Below are 18,819 nucleotides of genomic sequence, written 5' to 3'. Positions count from 1 at the left end.
ATGCTATATGGAAAATAAATTTCAAGCAAGGGGTAGTAGCAAGTCAAGGCTGGCTGTACTACTAAATCAGTACAGCTTCTTCATGATTGCATGTTCATATCTTTAATTTTTTCACTGGCTTCTTCAGTGATTTGAGAAATAAAACCAGATTGGGTTTTTTGGGATCCACCCTCATTAATTATATCATTAAATTTATATCCAAGAAGCATTTCTGTGTTATTTCTTTTGAAAACATAGTGAAAACCTAATGAAAGCCTTAATGTGAAGTATTTTCAATGTGTTGTAAAGCTATCTGTCCCATCCATTTATAATATATATTGCACACCAAAACACATACAGTTCTCAGTTTTAAAATGTAAGAAACAATCACTTTTGCATATATTTGCTATGTATTCAGATGAGTACATTTTATCTTTCTGAATCATTCCTGGTTATTTTTTTACTTTCATTTTGAAAATTATATTCTTTCTTCATGTTTAGTTTTATTTGTCATCTGATAACTGCTTACCTTGCTGAAACCAGCATGCAATGACCTTATTTCAGTTTTCACATGATTTTTACTGAGATTAAACAGTTAAGAAACTCTGATAATATTGCAGAATTTTTGGTATTAATGAACCCTGTTTTAGTCTGCAAATGGAATATAAATATCTAGAGTTCATGTTAACAAAAAAATCTTCATTAGATGTTTCCAAAGCTCTGAGCTGTGTTTTGCTGCAAGCTTTTTTAGGCACTGTAATACAATAAATATATATAAATATATCTAAGTGTCATAATTTGGTGTGATAAACTGACTTAAATTTCTGATATTTTTCTTAACCCAGGGAAATTACCGCTTCATGAAACTTTTACTGGCTCGTAGAGGAAACTGGATGCAGAAGGACTTGGAGGATATGACACCATTGCATTTAACTACACGTCACAAAAGTCCAAAATGTTTAGCTTTGTTGTTAAAACATATGGCACCTGGAGAAGTGGATACCCAGGACAGAAACAAGGTAAAAGTACTGCTTATTTTAAGACAACTGCTTATTTTAAGATTTGTAGCAACTTTAGAAATTGGTTTTACATCAAGCAGTTGTGTGCAAAAAAATTATTCCTCATAAACTTTTTCTAGGTCTTCAAAGTAGAAATATTAATATTTTCCTGGTGTTAATGATGTCAAAGTTCATTACACTGGCTCCTCTGACATTCTTCTTGAGAGTAGTTACAACAACAGAGGATTCAAAAGCCATCCAAGTCTTTCTGTAACGTTGTGATCCTGGTTAGAGTCTGGATAGTGTGTACTTATGCTGCTTTCCTTCCTTTGAAAAACCTCACATCTAGAATCTTTTAATGATAAGAGTCACTAGAAAACTGCCTATACTTACAGCAGTCATTCTGGAGAGGTCATGCTGACTTCATGACCATGCTAATTAATTAACAAAGGTATGTATAAACCAGCCAAAACCGTTTAGCAACCTTGCCTGTTCCACAGATTTCCAAGCCAGTATTTAAAGCACTGCCAGATTGCCCACAAAACACGGACCACTTTTCTCCTGGTTCATGTCATGAGTAGTAGCAAAAATGGAATTCAGGTTGGTGAAAGCTGATCTCAGGCACAGAGTCCAACCTGTTTGACCCTGTTGGGCACATAGCGTTTTCAGTTTCCTTGCTGCAACTGTGCACATCAAAAGTGTCAAATATTACTCCTGAACAGGTGTCTTTTTCATCTGCTTCCATGTGGGTAGCTGACTGAAACTGGTTGTAGGTGAGAGGAGTCAGTGAACCAAGGCTGCATTGGCCTTCTGATAACCAAAGGTTTCTGCTTTCATTGCAGCTGTCAGTTTCCAGGAGTACTGGTCAGCCACATTTAATAAATAACACTCATTAATTTATTACAAATTTTTATTGGTACAAGGATATTGGTGGCACTTTGTGGAGCCCTTCTTCAGTGAGTGACAAGTAGAAAAAAAGGCTGTGCTATCTTATTGTTGGTGCCATGGCAGCAGCGAACACAAATAGGCTCTTTTTTGCCTTCTTTCTTTACAAAGAAGTTAAGGATGAGGTAGTGAACTTACACATTGCTTGTCACTGTTTAAGGATGCTAATCCAGGTTATTGTACGTCTATATACAAATGTCCTGCAGGAGTTATTTCTCTGCTTCCAATCAAAGTGCCGTGTAATGTTTACTAGTGGTAAGAGATAAGAGAGCTGGGGAAAAAAATTATTCTTTATCTTAAACTCTCTGTTACTTGGCAGTTGGGAGAGGTGTGTCTGGTAAACGAAATACTTGTAAATATGCCAGTGTTTTGCTGGTTAAGAAACCCCCACACATTGGTTTTGCTTATGTAGTTATGAACATAGATAAGTACTGTAAAAAAACTGTTGGCAGTCAGGAATTGGCAATAGGAGCATGGATTGCTTTTTGATGTTTTATTGGACTGCCATGGGTCATTGGGCATTAGATTCACTAGTATTCAACCTCAGAATTCTGAGTTATCAAAGACAGTAAAGTCAAAACCTTTGTTCAAGATGGATCCAAGTCCAGTATCAGCATTCAGTGTCACCTCCCCTAATGGAGAGTAGTCTCCGTCAATTTGTATTATCCCAACTGAGTTGGAAATTTAAGAGGGACCACACAAATCACTGCAATTGTTCTGTAGTGCAGCTCTGGTGCTGAGGCCTAGTTCAGATGATCATTCTAGCTTAGATGTCATTGCATAATACCAGCACAGATATTTTTTCTGTGGGTCTGAACTGCTGCACCAGATAGCCATCAGGGCAATGCTAAGTGGCATACACATTTTTCTCTTGCCATAGCCAAACAAGTCTTCATAAAAAGCAGTTAGTCTCCTACCAGAGGTACTTGTGTTCTAAGCCTAAGGGCTTCTCAGTCTAGATCTTGTATAAGGTGGTGCAGCTTAGACCTAATTCAGATCTCAGTAGCAAAGGTATGTGATTATCTGCCCTTACTAAGGTAGATGGGCCTCTTGTTCAGCTTTGTTTAAAGCCTATTTTTACAAATTTTCTGTTGTCAGCCACCCGAAGTATATTTCCTCAGTTTTCTGTCAGTCCTCTTTACTGAAGCATGACAAAAGCTTGCTTATTTACCTGTTGTTTAAAGCTGGTTTTAGGCAACTTTAATTTTCATGTTTCAACAATTTTTCAACGTTTTGAAAAAGCTTGTGAATATTGTGTTGCAGCAAACTGCATTGCATTGGAGTGCCTACTACAATAACCCAGAGCATGTGAAACTTCTCATAAAACATGATTCAAATATTGGAATTCCTGATATTGAAGGAAAAATCCCGCTTCACTGGGCAGCTAACAACAAGGACCCTAGTGCAATCCACACAGTGAAATGTATTCTGGTAAGAAAGTCTGCTATATATGTATATAACACTTTCTGTCCTTACTACTTTCTTCTGATAGAAATATTTTTATTGTCATGAGAGTTCTCATTTTTGTCCACCAACTCTTTGAGAATGAAATCATTTGCTTTTCCTAATATCCAGAATTTTGTAAGAAATATCCTAAATATTTTTGCTCTCTCGAGAGGAGTTTGTTTTGGGTTCTGTGGTTGAATGTCTTTGCTCTAAGTCTTGTAAGGAGGGAGGGAAGGAAAGACTTAAATGTTTTCCTGGATAAAATGGTCAGTGATATTGCTCATTTCAGTTGCATTTTGCACACTGATTTCTTTGTTATGTGTCTTTCCTTCACTATTTGAAAGTTTATATCTAGTTACCTATACTAAAAATTTCAGTTTAAGTTGGTTTTTCAAGTTAGAATTCTGGGAAATATTTGATCAGTTGTCAGTCAGCCCACAATCAGTTTGCTAAGAGACTTTCTATGTAATTTTGTGTATGAATTTAAAAGTGTTTCATAGACAGCATATTTTCTCTTTCTGCAATATTTCAGTTTATCTTCTGCAATGACAGTTATAATGGGTGCAATGAAGTCATATGCTCAGCTTGATTTTTACCTTGGTTTTTATTTGTGAAAATCTCAGAGGTTCACCAAAATGATACAGAGGCCTTAATTTAAATTTTCTGTCACATTTGAACAATCTTTCTGCATCTTTGTCTTTCGAAGGTCTTTCCAAACTAGACATATAGTGATTCTACTTTAACTACAAGGACTTGTATGTCTGTCTGCCTGATTAGCTTGCAAGCTGAGAATTAAATATGAAAGTGAAAACTTTCTTTGCTTTTTCTCAAATCACACTGGCAATCTTACAGTTGATGATACTTTTTTTGCTATAAAAATAGTTTCAGAGAAGTTATCAGCATCAAAAATATTGTATTTCTGTATTACTGCTGTCTTTTCAATATATTTGTAATTTGTATCCAGCTGTGAAATAATTTGTTGCAAACAAAATTTTGTCACAAACTTTGAGTTTGTATCTAGTTTTCTGCTGCTGGAGAAGTAAACTTCCTGCAAAGTACACAAGGATCTCTGTATTTAACTACGGACTTTTTCAAACATTAGGTAGTCAAAAGGCAAATATTTTTTAAAGTTGTGGTGTGTTGGGCTCAGACAAGAGCCTCACACCTACACAGCCACTCACTCACCTGCCCTCTTTCAAGGCAGAGAAAATAGAAGAAAGGCAAGAAGACTTGTGGATGAAGATAATGCCAGCCCAGTATAGAAAGCAAAAGCTGCATGCAGAAAATGAAATTTATTCAGTCTTCCCATCAGCAGGCAGATGCCAGCCACTTCCAGGAAAATGGAAAAAAACTACAGCATGCTTAATCATACTTGGGGAAACAAATGGTGTAGCCATGAGCATCCTTCCTGCCCTCCCCCTGTCCCTGAGATTTTTTTGGTGGGCATGATATTCTATGGTATGAAGTATTGCTTGGGTTAGTTTCTATCAAATATCCCAGCTGTGTCCTATCCCAGTCTCTTGCCCACTCTCAGCCCATTCACTGGGGTAAGCAGGGGAGCAGGACATGGAAAAGAAGAATCCATGCTATTCCACAATAGCCAAAACATGAGTGTGTTATCAACAGTTTTGATCACAAATACAAAGCACAGCTGCTGCAAGGAAAATTAACTCCATCTCAGACAGGTGTACTCAAAAGATTAAAAATACTTGTCTCCTTATTGAAAATGTTCTCAAAGATTCTCTTCAGGTAATCCAGAATCATGATCATGTCCAGTTTTCTTGGAGGACTTTTTTGGCTTGTGTTTGCTTGTTTGTTTTTAACAATGATTAAAAGAATCACAGAATGGTTTGAGTTGGAAGGAAACTTTTGAAGGTCATCTAGTCCAACTGCTCTGCCATGGGGAGAGACATCTTCAACTACATCAGGTTGCTCAGGGCCCTCTCCAGCCCTTTGAGCTCTTCCAGGAATGGGGAATCCACAGCTTCTCTGGGCAACCTGTTACAGTGCCTCACCATCCTCACAGTAGAATTTCTTCATAATATCCAATCTAAACTTGCTCTCAGTTTAAAATCATTCCTCCTTGTCCAGTCACTACATGTCCTTGTAAATAGTCCTTCTCCATCTTTCTTGTAGTCTCCCTTTATGTACTGGAAGGCTGTTGTAAGGTCTTCCTGGAGCCTTCTCTTCTGCATGAGAGAACTCTCTCAGCCTTTCTGCATAGGAGAGGTGCTCCATCCCTCTAATGGCCTTGGCGGCCTCCTCTGGACTCACTCCCTGTGCTGGGGACCCCAGAACTGGATGAAGTACTCCAAGTGGAGTCTCAGGAGAATAGGACAGAGGAGCAGAATCCCCACCCTCAGCCTGCTGACCACACTGCTTTTGATGCAGCCCAGGACACGTTTGGCTTCCTGGGTCACAAGCACACATTGCAGGCTCATGTCCAGCTTCTCATCCTTTACCCAGCACCCCCAAGCCCTTCCTGGCAGGGCTGCTCTCAATCTGTTCATCCCTCAGCCTGTGTTAGTACTGGGGTTGCCCTAACCCAGGTGCAGCACCTTGCACTCGGCTTCATTGAACTTCATGAGTTTCCCATGGGAAACTACTTCTTGAGCTTGGCCAGGTCCCTCTGCATGGCATCCCAACCCTCAGGCCTGTCTGCTGCACCACTCAGCTTGGTGTCATCTGCAGACTTGCTGAGGGTGCACTCAATCCCTTCACCTGTCTCAATATATGTATTAAATCTCACTGGTCCCAGCACAGCCTCCTGGGGGACGTCATCATTACCCATTGGGACATTGAGACAGCGACTACTGCTCTGGATGCAACTGTCCAGCCAATTCCTTATTCACCAGACAGTCCACCCATCAAATCTCTCAAATTTGTGGACAAGGACATTGTGGGGGACTGCATCAAAGGCTTTGCAGCAGTCCGGAAAAATAGCATCCGTAGCTATTCCATGAATGCAGTCACTCCATCATAGAAGGCCACTGAGTTGGTCAGGTAGGGCTTGGTGACTATCAGGTCCAGTGTCACATTGCCTCTGTTAGAGCTTGTGTCACCTGTCTTGAGAAATTATCCTCCATTCTTCCCAGAAGTCTCCTGAATTCCCTATGCCTCACCATACTGCTTCTCTGAGAAATGTCAAGGTGGTTGAAGTTCCCCAGCAGGACAAGAGCCTCCAGCACAATGCCAAGCAAACGGCTTTGTCAGGAGGCTCACCCTGGTCAGGCAGCCTGTAGTAGACACTGACCACGTCTCTGATTCCTGCCTATAGCTTTCTACCTGCTCATGGCTGTTTTTCAGGGACAGCACGTTGCACTCCATCCACCTATTGTAGAGAGCAACCCCTTTGACCCTCATTCCTGTCCTGTCCCTTCTGAGCAGCCTGTGGCTGCACACCAGTCATGGATTCATCCCGCCAAGTTTCAGTAGTGGTAATGGGTCATAGCTCTCTTCTGGAGGCTTCCAACTCCTCCTGTTTGTTGCTCATGATGGGTGCAGTGGTATAGAGGCACTTTGGCTGGGCTCAAAAGAGTGTATTCTTGATTTCATCTAGGCTTTTTCATGCATCAGCTTAATTGTTTTTATTGCAATTAGTTACATCTATATGTGCTTACTAACAGAGTAAGTTAATAACAAGTTTAAATGAAAAAGTAATTTAGCTATGCTGTAAAGTTGATGATACAGAAATGTTGTTATTAGATAATCAATCTGTTGACTGAATTTTTTGTTGCATGTAAATACCTTTTTGTGGTGGTGACGGTGCCCTGAGTTTAACTCTGTAGTAAGATCTCTCCAAATTGAAGCGTTTTTCTTAGTTGTCTTGAAGTGGCAGAGCTTCACAGCACAGACACAGCAGAGCTCACAGTCTTCCCCTCCTTAGCTGCTTTTTGCTATTTCCCAGTTCAAAGTCTATTGTCTAAGCATCATGTTTGATTCTCATTCCTTTCTAGGTCTTCTAACTTATAGTTTTCCACATTCTGCATTGTGTTTCTAATGGATGTACACATAGAGTGAAAATTTCTGTCATATTGTGTCTTAACATATAATTGCATTTTTAAGTTTGTGAAAATACTGTCTTTGTGGTGATAGCACTATAAAAGACAAGTGTCTGTGTCACTGTTGCTTCCCCATTTGTAATCACATTGAACCAAACAATTTGTCTTTGCATTCTCTAAGCACTGTGCCATTACCCAAACAGCAGTGAGGTATCAATGTCTGCTTCCAGACAACCTTTGGTGGCTGCTGGCCAAGTTATGAAAAATAATACTGCTATTGTTTCTCTCTTGTTATCTTTAACACTGTGGAAGAATTCCTCAGAAAATTATTTTTTCTCTAGTATCCTACTTGGAATTCTCCAGTGCTGCTTTACAAAAACTTGACAAAAGTTTAGCTGCTGGTTTTATCGAGGCCACAGTCTATGGTACTGAAAAATACTGTCTTGTTTTTCTGTACTCTGCCCTTTGGGTGTGGCCAGATATTGTCTCCTGTTTATAAATTCTTAAAATTAAGGGTCATCTTTCTGTTTGATATTTGTCTATTACACAGTCCATTGGTATTGTCAAAATAAACAGTTATGAAAAGAGCTCAGCTGAATGCTGAGAAAGTAGCTTGAGTGTGCAGGGATGACATGCACAAATTAGTTATATCTGAAATTGAAATCCATGAAATACAGCCAAAATGGAACTCAACATATGTAGGAAGTAAACATGTGAAGTAGGGAGAAACCCTAATCTGGAGATCCTCGCATGGTCAACTTCATTTTCCACCTTTACAGATTGTGCTTTATGTGAAAAACAGGAAGATTAAAGGAGAAAATAACTGAATAAGATTCCATTATTATCATGGAAGCAACTGCTTAGTACTCTCTATTTTGTATCTCTTTATTTATTCTTCATGGTAGGAGACATGACATTTGTTTATACCACACTTTCCATTATTGCCTACAATTCCATTGTTCTAATTGCCACAGAAAAATGCTTAGCTTCTGTTTCTTCTCTGTATTGTGCTTAAAATATTAATACAGCATGACAGTTTAATTATAGCTGACCAAACCCACTTAAAATCTAAAGAAATTATACTTGTGGATGTAGGCAGAAGCAGGCCTAGAAAATTTAAGTGGCCAAAAAATTCAAAACACATGAATACTAGAATATAAATAGTGGCTTTGTCACTGGAGATTCTGCACCATTTTGCAAAAATAACATTTCTGAGTATGGGGATATTTCTTGGCAACGTCAATGACTTTAAGCCAGGAGTTTTAGGATTCATTTATTTAGGATGTTGTTGTGCTTTTGGAAGGCTTGAAAATTAGCTGTCAGAGTTACATCAGCAAATTAGAAGTAAAGAATCATTTGTTTTCTTGTTTGTCCATTTTGTTCAAACATGTTTTCCTCTGGTGGACTTAGAGTCACAGTAGTAACTCTGAGCCTATCATAATTCATGGTTAGCCATTCTTAAAAGTGATTCTCATAGAATGAATTCTTGCAGTAGGCTCTATGCTCCCCCTGCTGAGCTCTATGAATAGACAAAAAGCAAGCATACTACCAGTTAGCTTTCTCTTGAGAAATATTAGAGTTTGGGAAGAACATACAAGTTTTCACTGTAGTGGTTCAGGTAATTGCTTTTGAATGTTTATCCAAAAAAGTGTTACACATGCTTTGATTATTGTGGTTTGTATGTGTAACAATGTTAAATTTGAATGCATGTTTAGTTGAGAGTCATATATATCAATTTTTTTAATAGATTATTTGTTGTTGTACTGATGACTACATATATTAGTGAACTCCAGTATGTTTCAAGTATGTTAATTTTTGACTCTAACAAAACAGGTAATGATACCTAATCTAAAACTGATTAGGATTTTTGTCTGAGATGGGTAACTTAATTAGCATTTAATTAGTATTGGCAGATGTTACTGCTAAGATACTGCCCGTCATCTTTAAAAAGTTATGGAGAACAGAAAAGGTGCCTGAGGACTGGAGGAAAGCCAGTGTATCTCCAGTGTCTTGAGAAAGGGCCAGAAGGACAACCCAGGAAACTACAGCCTCCATCCCTGGAAGGGTGATGAAACAGCTCCTCTTGGATGTCATCTCTAAGCATGTGAAGGAAAAGAATGTTATTAGTAGCCAACACGGATTCACCAAGGGGAAATCATGCTTGACCAATAAGAGAGCCTTCTGTGATGGCAGGACTGGCAGGGTAGATGAGGGAAGATCAGTGTTCTGTTCAGTGTTGGGATGAGGGAAGAACAGTATGGTGTTGTCTACCTTGACTTGAGCGAGGCTTTTGGCCCTGTGTCCCATAGCAGTGTCACAGGTGAGCTCAAGGAGGGCGAGTTCTCTGGGTGGGCAGTGGGAGGGGTGAGGGCTGGCTGAATGTCAGAGCTCACAGGGTTGTGATCCGTGGCAGAGTCTGGTTACAGGCCTGTATCTAGGAGTGTTCCCCAGAGGTCAGTACTGGGCCCAGTCTTTTTCTATTTATTCATTAAAAACCTGGATGAAGGGAAAGACTGTACTCTCAGCAGGTTTGCTGATGCTATAAGACTGGGAGGAGTGGCTGATACACCATCATGGTGTGCTGCCAGTCCGTGGGACCTGGACTGGCCAGAGAGTTGGGCAGAGAGTGGTCTCATCTCAGCTCAAAAAAGGCAAATAGAGAGTCCTGCACCTGGGGAGGAATCACTCTGTGCACCAGTAGAAGGAGCTGGGGCTCCTGGGGCACAACAGGCTGCCCATGAGCCAGCAGTGTGCCCTGGAGGCCAAGAAGGCTATTGGTACCCTAGGATGCATTGGGAAGAATATTCCCAGCAGGTTGAGGGAGGTGATCTTCCCTAGAGGGTCAATCCTAGTGAGGCCACATCTGAAATGCTGTGTCCAGCTCTGGGCTCCCCAGTTCAAGAGAGACCAGGAGTTAGTGGGGAAGGTCCAGCTGAGTGCTGTGAAGATGAGGAGGGGTCTGCAGCATCTCTTTTATGAGGAAAGGCTGGGAGAGCTGGGACCATCAGCCTGGAGAAGCCTGAGAGGGGATCTTATCAGTGAGAAATACCTTAAGTGTGGATGTCAGGAGGATAGAGCCAGACACTTTTCAGTGATGCTCAGCAACAGGATAAGGGGCAATGAGTACAAAATGAAATATGGAATCCCCATTTGAATATGAAGGAAGACATCTTTATTGAGATAAAAGATGACTGAGCCTTGGAACAAACTGCCCAGAGAGGTTGTGAAGTCTTCTTCTCAGGAGATACTTGAAACCCACCTGGACTTAATTTTGTGCAATCTGCTGTGGTTGAGCCTGCTTTAAAAGGGGGTTGCACTAGATGATCTCCAGAGATCCTTTCCAACACCAACCATTCTATGATTTACATGCAGTGTGCAAAGTATATAGCTCCTTAGATCTAGATAACTTACATTAACCAAATATTAGGAGTTTTAACTTGGCACTGTAAGAAAGTAAACAGTAAAAAACAAAGGATCAGGGCATTGCAGAGTTGAAGTTACTACTGCTGTATTAACTCAGCCAGATTGCACTTAGAAAGTACAGGAAAATATAACTAAATGTTTGGGAAGTTTTGAGGGTTTTTTTAGCCAATTACATAGAAAATATGTAATGTACAACTTTGGTCAATTAATATTTGCATAGAAACCATAGTTCTGGAATTTCCTTTCTTCTTGATCTATTGTTCTCAAGGTTAGATATTTGTTTTCTGTGTAATAGTTACTACACATGAAATAATGCAAATGCAAGTGATTCTACAGCCAATTTATGTAATTAGTGGAGTTAAAAGGAAAGATTGCAGTTAGTTTAGTGAGAAAGGGGTCAGGAACTTGTTAGCTTTAATAGTTAACAAGCTGCACTTAACACAGTCCCTTACTCCTCTTTCATAGATGTATTGTGATGTAGTGTGGCTCTGTATTTTCAGGAGGATTGCGTTGCTCACTTATCATGGGTTAAAATCCCCTCTAGTGTTCGAAGTTAAAAATCTCAGGACTACATTCTCTTTTAGTTCTGCACGGGGTTCCCATGACTTCAGTGAATTGTTCTAAATTGTTGGAGATAGAAAAGCAGACTCACTCGCTCTGGTTTACTTAAACTCTTGTTTTGACCATCTGCTTTCCCTCTAGATGTTTAGTGTCCTGCAACTTGAGTTTCTACTGCATTATTGTTTACCACTTTTTTTAATAATACCTCTCTTTTCAGAAAAGTGCAGTTTAAAGTTTGTGTTTCAGGGCCTTTATGATATTTGCCATTTGAAGATCTCTCAAATGCTAAGATTTGTTCAGTTGTACTGTTCTACTCTTTTACCTGAAAAAGAAAGTCACAAAGATAAATCTGTATAGAAAATCATTTGAGAGATGAAATTATCATAATACAAAACTGTATAGCTAGAGACCTTATGTGGAAGTAATTTAGCGTATTTTTAAAGAAAAGGTGATGAAAAGTCAAGTTATTTCTATTAATGTCTATGTTACATGCTCAAGTGACTTATCATGAAACTTTGAAAGTCTTTTTAAATTCAAAATTAAGCCTGTTAGAAATAGATGCATTATTGGAAGTACTTTCTCACTTCTATCTTGTCAGCTAGAGATGTAGACATCTCCTTTGGAAATACTTTAGGGGTATAAAATGCTAGAAGAATATTATAATGAAAGTCATAAAATTAACTTGTGCAAAAAGGGAAGTGTTGTTGGAGAAAATCTGAAGATATATGTAATTTTCAACTTGTAAATTACATAGGAATTTCTAGTTATTTTCATAAGAGCCAGAGTTAAACTTCTAAAGGTCTGTTTAAGGAACCACTTGCACATCAGACTGGTAAAACTTCGGGGTATGTACCAGAAATCAGGTCTTGTACAATAATTAAGTATAAAAAAGTATTCTATGAGAAATACTTGAAAGTAGCCTATACTGTAACAAAAGTATTTGGTTGTAGAGCTACATTCTACTGAACAAGGACAGCATATCTCTGAAAAAAACCATCTGTGAAGATTGTATAGGTTTTCTCTTCGATTTAATATTCTTAAAATTTTGTTGTTCTGTTTTTCTTCTTTTTTTTTTTTTAAGGAAGCTGCACCTACAGAATCTCTGCTTAACTGGCAAGACTATGAAGGACGAACTCCTCTTCATTTTGCTGTTGCAGATGGGAATGTGGCAGTTGTGGATGTCCTGACCTCCTACGAAGGCTGCAATGTGACATCTTATGACAACTTGTTTCGAACTCCCCTCCACTGGGCAGCCTTACTTGGTAAACTGGACAGTGCAGAAGTCACTTAGTCATTAATTAACTGTACTGTTTGATCTTTGTCTCTGATTTTTATTTAATTCCAGCCTAGCAGTATGATAACTAATCTCTTAGAGCAATAAGAGTTTCTGCTCGACTAGGATTAGCAGTTGGTGTGTAGACTGCTTATTTTAGCTTCAGATTCTCCAAAGCATTGTACATTGCATTACTTCAGCAGGTTATATATACTGATGATTTAGAACAGTTAGAGTATATTGAGGTTGTTCTTGCATTTGCAGCTTTGATCATAGGCTAAAAAAAACAGATACTCTGGAGCAGTGGTGTCTGAGGTGGGGTGTTTGCAGTCCAGCATGAAAGCAACACAATCTGTGGGAGTGCACGAAGAAAATATCAGAGCTTCTGTTTGTTTTTTATCTGAAAAGATAACTTGACTAACATTTCATACACATATTTAAGCTAGTACCCTTGTTTGGTCCATATGTAAGATGGTCACATGGGGTTTGCAAGGTGCCTGAGGGAGCTGAGCTGCTCCACAATGCAGAGTGGTTGATGGTGGCATCATGAGTCACACTCTCAATTTCAGCCTATTGTGATGTACTGCAGCTCATGTCTGCCTGGTTAAGTGGATTTGTGATTATATTATCTAGTTTTTATTAAACTACCTCTCATAAACTAAATAAGGGGCTTTAGAAGATTCCTACAAAGAAAATGCAGATACTCTGATAACATCAGCACAAGTAAACAACAAAAAATGGCAGAATTGACACTTCTAGTATAAGCTCTTCATCAGACCTGCTATAGCAATCTAATCAGATCTGACAATGAATTTTATTTGTGTAGAGTTTTTCTCTGTTTAGATTGTTACCCTGAGACTCGGATGCTCTGTAAATTGTAACCTTGCATAAGTGAATTTTGGTTTGGATTTACAAAAACTGGATCCTTGCAAAACAAGTTAAAACCTGATTAAATAGTCTAAATACAGGGGCACACAACCTGTAAAATGACAGACACAAAAATAATATGATTTAGAAAAATTACCTCTCATTTCCATTCAGGAGGAAAAAAAAACCCACTGGATAAAAGAATCTTCAAACAGTCTCCCTCCCCTTTTAACAGGCTTCATCCCAGTGGTCCTTTGGGACACTGCAGATGAAGAGCCAATACAAGAATCAGATGTTCACTGGAGCGAGTTGCTGCAACTCCAGTGGCAATATACCTGTACTATGATTATGTTTATTAAAACAAAAAAGAGAGAAGGGTGTTCTCAAATTTGCATATATGTAGGGATATTGAATTTTAACAGAGAAATTGTGTAGCATTTTAAGGATCAGCTGTCATAGGATCAGCTTTCCAAAGAAATAGTCATTATCACTTGGTTCCATCCAAGAAGAAAAATTTATTGTGTTTTGCAATTTATTGTATTTAAGAGACAAGTTTTGTCTGTTGGAAAAATGGATTATCTAATCAATGTAGAATAAAAGGGGAAGATGTGCCAAGACCTCCAGACTACTTTGTGAATTTGATGAGGTCTGTAGGTGGCATATGCTCTTTGAGAATTTCTGGTTAGTAAATCATTATTAATTTTCAGGGTTATGGTTTTAAGCTGGAGTTAATGTTCTATGTAAGTCTTAAAGAGAGTAAGATGTTACCATATAGGTTAACAGTAGGAAATTTAAAGCAGTGCAGGGATGCTGCCACAAGTTTTCTTAGATGTGATGGATTGCATGTGACTGCATCTTAAGAGCATTGTTGCTCCTCTTACCTTTTCTTTTGTGTAGATAAAAGTCTCAGCCAAGTTACATCTCTGCTAAATAAAAGTACAACAGAAACAACAGTTCTTGACCTCAGGAAATGACTTTTAATGTTTACCTTAATGGCGAAGCAAGATCCACCTTTGCACCAATTTCTTTATTGTTGCACCCAATACAGTTTTTTTTTCAACTGCCTCAAGCCTTATTCTCATAATAATTTAGCTAGACCTCCTGTCCTGATTAGGGAGTTGGGTTCCCTTTTTCTAGTTGTCTGTGCTGAGAGCTCAGGAATTTTTTTTCAGACTCAGTACTCCTATGGTTTTTCTGCTTCCAGTGAACCTCAATTTACTTCTTATACTCTTGAGGTGGGAATAGCATAGCAAGATTTTATCTCTTCTTTTTGTTTTGCTGTGTTTTGGGGGTTTTTTGTAGTAGGAGAGAATAATGTGATGTTCTGCATCCCAGGTTCTCTTAATGGCTAACAGGAAAGAGGAGCCTTCCTGTACAGCCTAAGGCCTCTAGAAAGAAAAAAATTCTTATGTAACTCTTCATCCTTTTTGACCCAAGTTACCATTTTCTCTCATTTCTGATATTTCTGTACGTATGAAGTCTCAAAGTTCCATTTCACAAAAGAGGGCTTGCCTAGTCCTCCATGTCTTAGGCTTGTAAGAGCTACAGACCACAACTGTAACACAGCTTCATTCTGTAATTGTTGGTGTTTTCATTAAAAACGGTCTACTGCTAGCAGGAAGGTTTACCTACCTTTTCATTTATCCTTAAGTGATTCAAGACACCTGTGCAAAAGTAACAAGCTGCAAAATTGATTGCTTTTCTGACATATGAGGTACTTGGAGTTTTCACCTGTAAAATCAGAGTGGTTTTATAGTATTGCTTAAAATACTAAATCATTAAGATACTTTGTGAGCTGCATATGCTGACAGAAACAAGTATATGAATGGACTGGGTGACTTTAGTGGCAATATACTGTATTTGTCTTTGTTTTCCTGTCTGTGAAGTGAATATAAAGTTTACCCATCCTCCAAACGTGTTGTGATTTTAATCTCAACATATTTTTATCTGTTTTTATGGAAGGAGTTGTGTGTGAGCTTGTTTATAGCAGCTGGTAGCAGACTAGCCTCTGATTCTGCTATACATTCTCAGACGAAATTTTGGTTAAATAAAACCTAAGTGAAGAATTTACACTTGATTTCTGTAAAACAAGATGATGTGTGATGAAATTGTCAACAGTGGTTTAGCTTGTCTTTTAATGCAGATGGGCAAATGCTCATCATCATCAGCCTATGCTCACTTTACTGTTTCTGACTCACCTGTCACTCAAATGCAGCATCTCAATTGAGTTATTATAAGCTTTTTCTGGAAATATTCAACCAATTCATTGCAAAGTTAATATCATAGCTTTCTGGCTGGCCAGTTACTGCTGGTTTCTTTATTTAGAGTAAAGCTCTAGTGATTTCTGTTAAAAGAAATTTTGTATTTATAGTAATTCTGATTTATAGATGCCCCCCAAAAATGACAATACAGAGTATGGCACTGGAGCACTATTGGGAAGAAAGTATATGACAGACTTAATAGTTCAAATATCAAGTCTTATGTTTGTCTCTTCCATTTAAACTATAATGGCTACAACACAAATATATGACTATTTATTAAGGTCTGTTTGTTTTCTTCTGTTTTGTTTGGGTTTAGGTTTTTTGTTTGCCAGAGGGGTTTTCTTACCTTTTTTTTTTAATATATATATAAGCATTTTATTGTCTTCAGGATTTCATAAAAATTTGGTTTTATTATATTATTTTTCTCAGGTCATTCACAGATTGTCCATCTCTTACTAGAAAGAAATAAGTTTGGAACTATCCCATCTGATAGTCAGGGTGCAACACCCCTACATTATGCAGCACAGAGCAACTTTGCTGTAAGTAGAACATATCCTAAATGTGAAGTAAACGTATTTTGCTAAAATCTTTATAGTTCAGCAGTGTGTTTGAATTGTTTTTGAAATCATATAAACATGTTCTTGGCATGAGTTAATTCAGAGTTCTCTTATGTTATGTGATATAAATCTGGTTAGTTTCAAACTATTAAAAGGTAGTCTTACAAAAACTGACTTTCTGTACAAAAAAAGAGGCCCTTTGAGCCATGTTTGCATCAGAATACACAATAGTCGTTCAGTTACTTCAACAGAAAGCAGAATGACACCTACTATTTCACAGTGCTTTCAGGTTTTAGGGCTCATTATAATGAAGCCTAAGCAGTTATAAGGTATCTAGAGTAAGATGACCTGTAGGAGTATTTGCACAGCTGCTGCAGGACTAGTCAGACCAGTCTTTACATTCAAGGAGGTGATTAATTTATGAATATTTGGCATTATGAATGAACTGTTTTCTCGTGAAGCATGGCTGAAGAGTTGAGTGCCTTTTGTCATAATTCTTCAGGAACACTACATTTTTTAAATTTTAAATTTTTTTTTAAACTCAGACAACAAAGAATGTTGGTTTCTCAGACAGCTTAATTCTCATACTTTGGTATAATAGGTAATTTTTTTTCAGAGCAAGATCAGATACAGTAGAGCAAGTTTAAAACTCAGCACTTCAATGATTGCCAGTCACAGATGTTGCAGAAGTAGTTCTCAAGCACTGGAAATTAAAAAAGCTTTTCTTAAGCTCCTTTACCTCTCATAGTTTTCATACCCTCCCTTTACAGAAAGGGTTATTTTGTGCCTAATTAATGTAATAGTTATGTAGTCCACATGGCAACATTTTCTTGGCAGGGATAATAATTTGGGTCTTTTTTGCATACGTACATGTTAACAAGGAAAATGAAAAATAAAAATTTAAATGCCTTGAGAACAATCCAAGTTAACAAATCTAGAAGTAGTACTGAAAGAGGGAACAGACCAATATCTTTGCTCCTTTGTGAGAGTGAGCTTTGGGGTTTTGGTGGGTTTTTTTTGGAAGTGGTCTTACTAAGACCATCCACTTTTTTTTTTTAATTCAGACTTTTATTGAAGCATATCTCTGTGTAATCTTCACTTTAGAGAATTTTTGTTGATGATGATTTTTGTCCATTTAGCGCAGTGTAAAATTTGGGCCTAATTCACACATCTAAAATATTTTTGTTGTAAAAGCCTTTCTTTCATGTTTGAGTTAGACTCATAGAAAAAAAGATTTTTGTTTACCATCTGGTGATTATCTCCACATTCTTTTATCTTTTTTTTTTTCTTTTCTATATTGATGTATTCCTAAAAAGATTTTTCATACTGGCTTTCTTTCCCTGGGATTGATTCAGTTGAATGAAACATCTTCATTATGTTGCTGCCTTTTGATCCCATCAGCCAGCCAAACTGTGATATCATCTATGATTTAAGGGGAAATAAAGTACATGATGGAATCAGACATTCTTTTATAATCTTGTGTATTTACAATGAATGTACTGTTTCCCATCTTACATGAAAAATCACACAGGAGGTTTTCATTCAGATCTGTAAGCCTGATTTAGCTGGTGATGTACTCAATAGCCCCTGCCTAAATTTTGTCTGGACTCTGTTTTTACCTGTCCAGTTGTTTCTAAGTATCACTATTTGCTTTTTTTCTCCTTTACGTGCATATCATTGAGTAATTCCCACCACTGCACTCCATATACATGATCAAACAACTGAGTGGAGACACATCCATGTTTGTTTTGGCAATGCCATCTCTATACTCATGGTTTGAAAGCCACATTGTTGTTCTGTTCAGTTTGCCCAGCTTTGGTTAGGTGTGGTTTTTCTCAGTTAAAATGTGATGGTTTTTAGTCCTAACAAGAAGAAAGTTTCTTCTTTTGTGTTTATGGTAAATATTTGCAGGGCTTTCAGTTTTATTTGCTTTGATATCTTGTTCTTTGCCCTCTTTCTTTGTGGATTACTTACTATAATATCACTTTATGACTATAAGATGTCTTCAGTCTTTTTAAAGACTAAAGAGATTTAGCCAGCGCTTAATTTATGTGAAGAATTTGTTTCCTAAGACTAACTTATCCTCACTTACTATTGACAGGAAAAGTTCTAGAAGAAGAGACCTTACCTAATATAACCACTTAAATTTAAATTTAAATTTAAGCATCCCACAGGAGGTCCCAAGAAACATTGCTATTTTAATTTTTGAACTTCATGTGTGGAAGAAGATCAGAGAATCTTTATTTCCAGATCACAGAATATTTTGAGTGGGAAAGGACCCACAAGGATCATCAGGTCCAGCTCTTAAGTGAGTGGTCCAAACAGGGATTGAACCCAGGTGTTATTAACACCATGCTCTAACCAACTGAGTTAAGATGCTCTCTTCATAGTGATTTTAGTATGCAGGACTAAATTTTTTTTCTTAATTTTTCCAGAGACGTTCAAAACAATGTACTTCCCTTTCATGTTTTTATATACATTGATCTAGTAAATGAAATATGGATACTC

General features: G+C 37.8%; 1 protein-coding gene across 1 annotated transcript in view; it reads left to right on the top strand.

The window, feature by feature from the left end:
- The window catches only part of INVS (inversin), an 83,305-nt gene that overhangs the window by 34,893 nt on the left and 29,593 nt on the right, over positions 1 to 18,819 (top strand). The window contains exons 4-7 of the mRNA XM_014875154.2: positions 825 to 998; positions 3,186 to 3,353; positions 12,435 to 12,615; positions 16,184 to 16,293. Coding sequence (XP_014730640.2) covers positions 825 to 998; positions 3,186 to 3,353; positions 12,435 to 12,615; positions 16,184 to 16,293 — 633 coding nt within the window. The remainder of the gene's footprint in view (positions 1 to 824; positions 999 to 3,185; positions 3,354 to 12,434; positions 12,616 to 16,183; positions 16,294 to 18,819) is intronic.

This window comes from Sturnus vulgaris, chromosome 1 (assembly GCF_052056855.1).
Source record: "Sturnus vulgaris isolate bStuVul1 chromosome 1, bStuVul1.hap1, whole genome shotgun sequence".
NCBI classification, from domain to species: domain Eukaryota; kingdom Metazoa; phylum Chordata; class Aves; order Passeriformes; family Sturnidae; genus Sturnus; species Sturnus vulgaris.
This window is presented reverse-complemented; position numbering and strand designations above follow the sequence as displayed.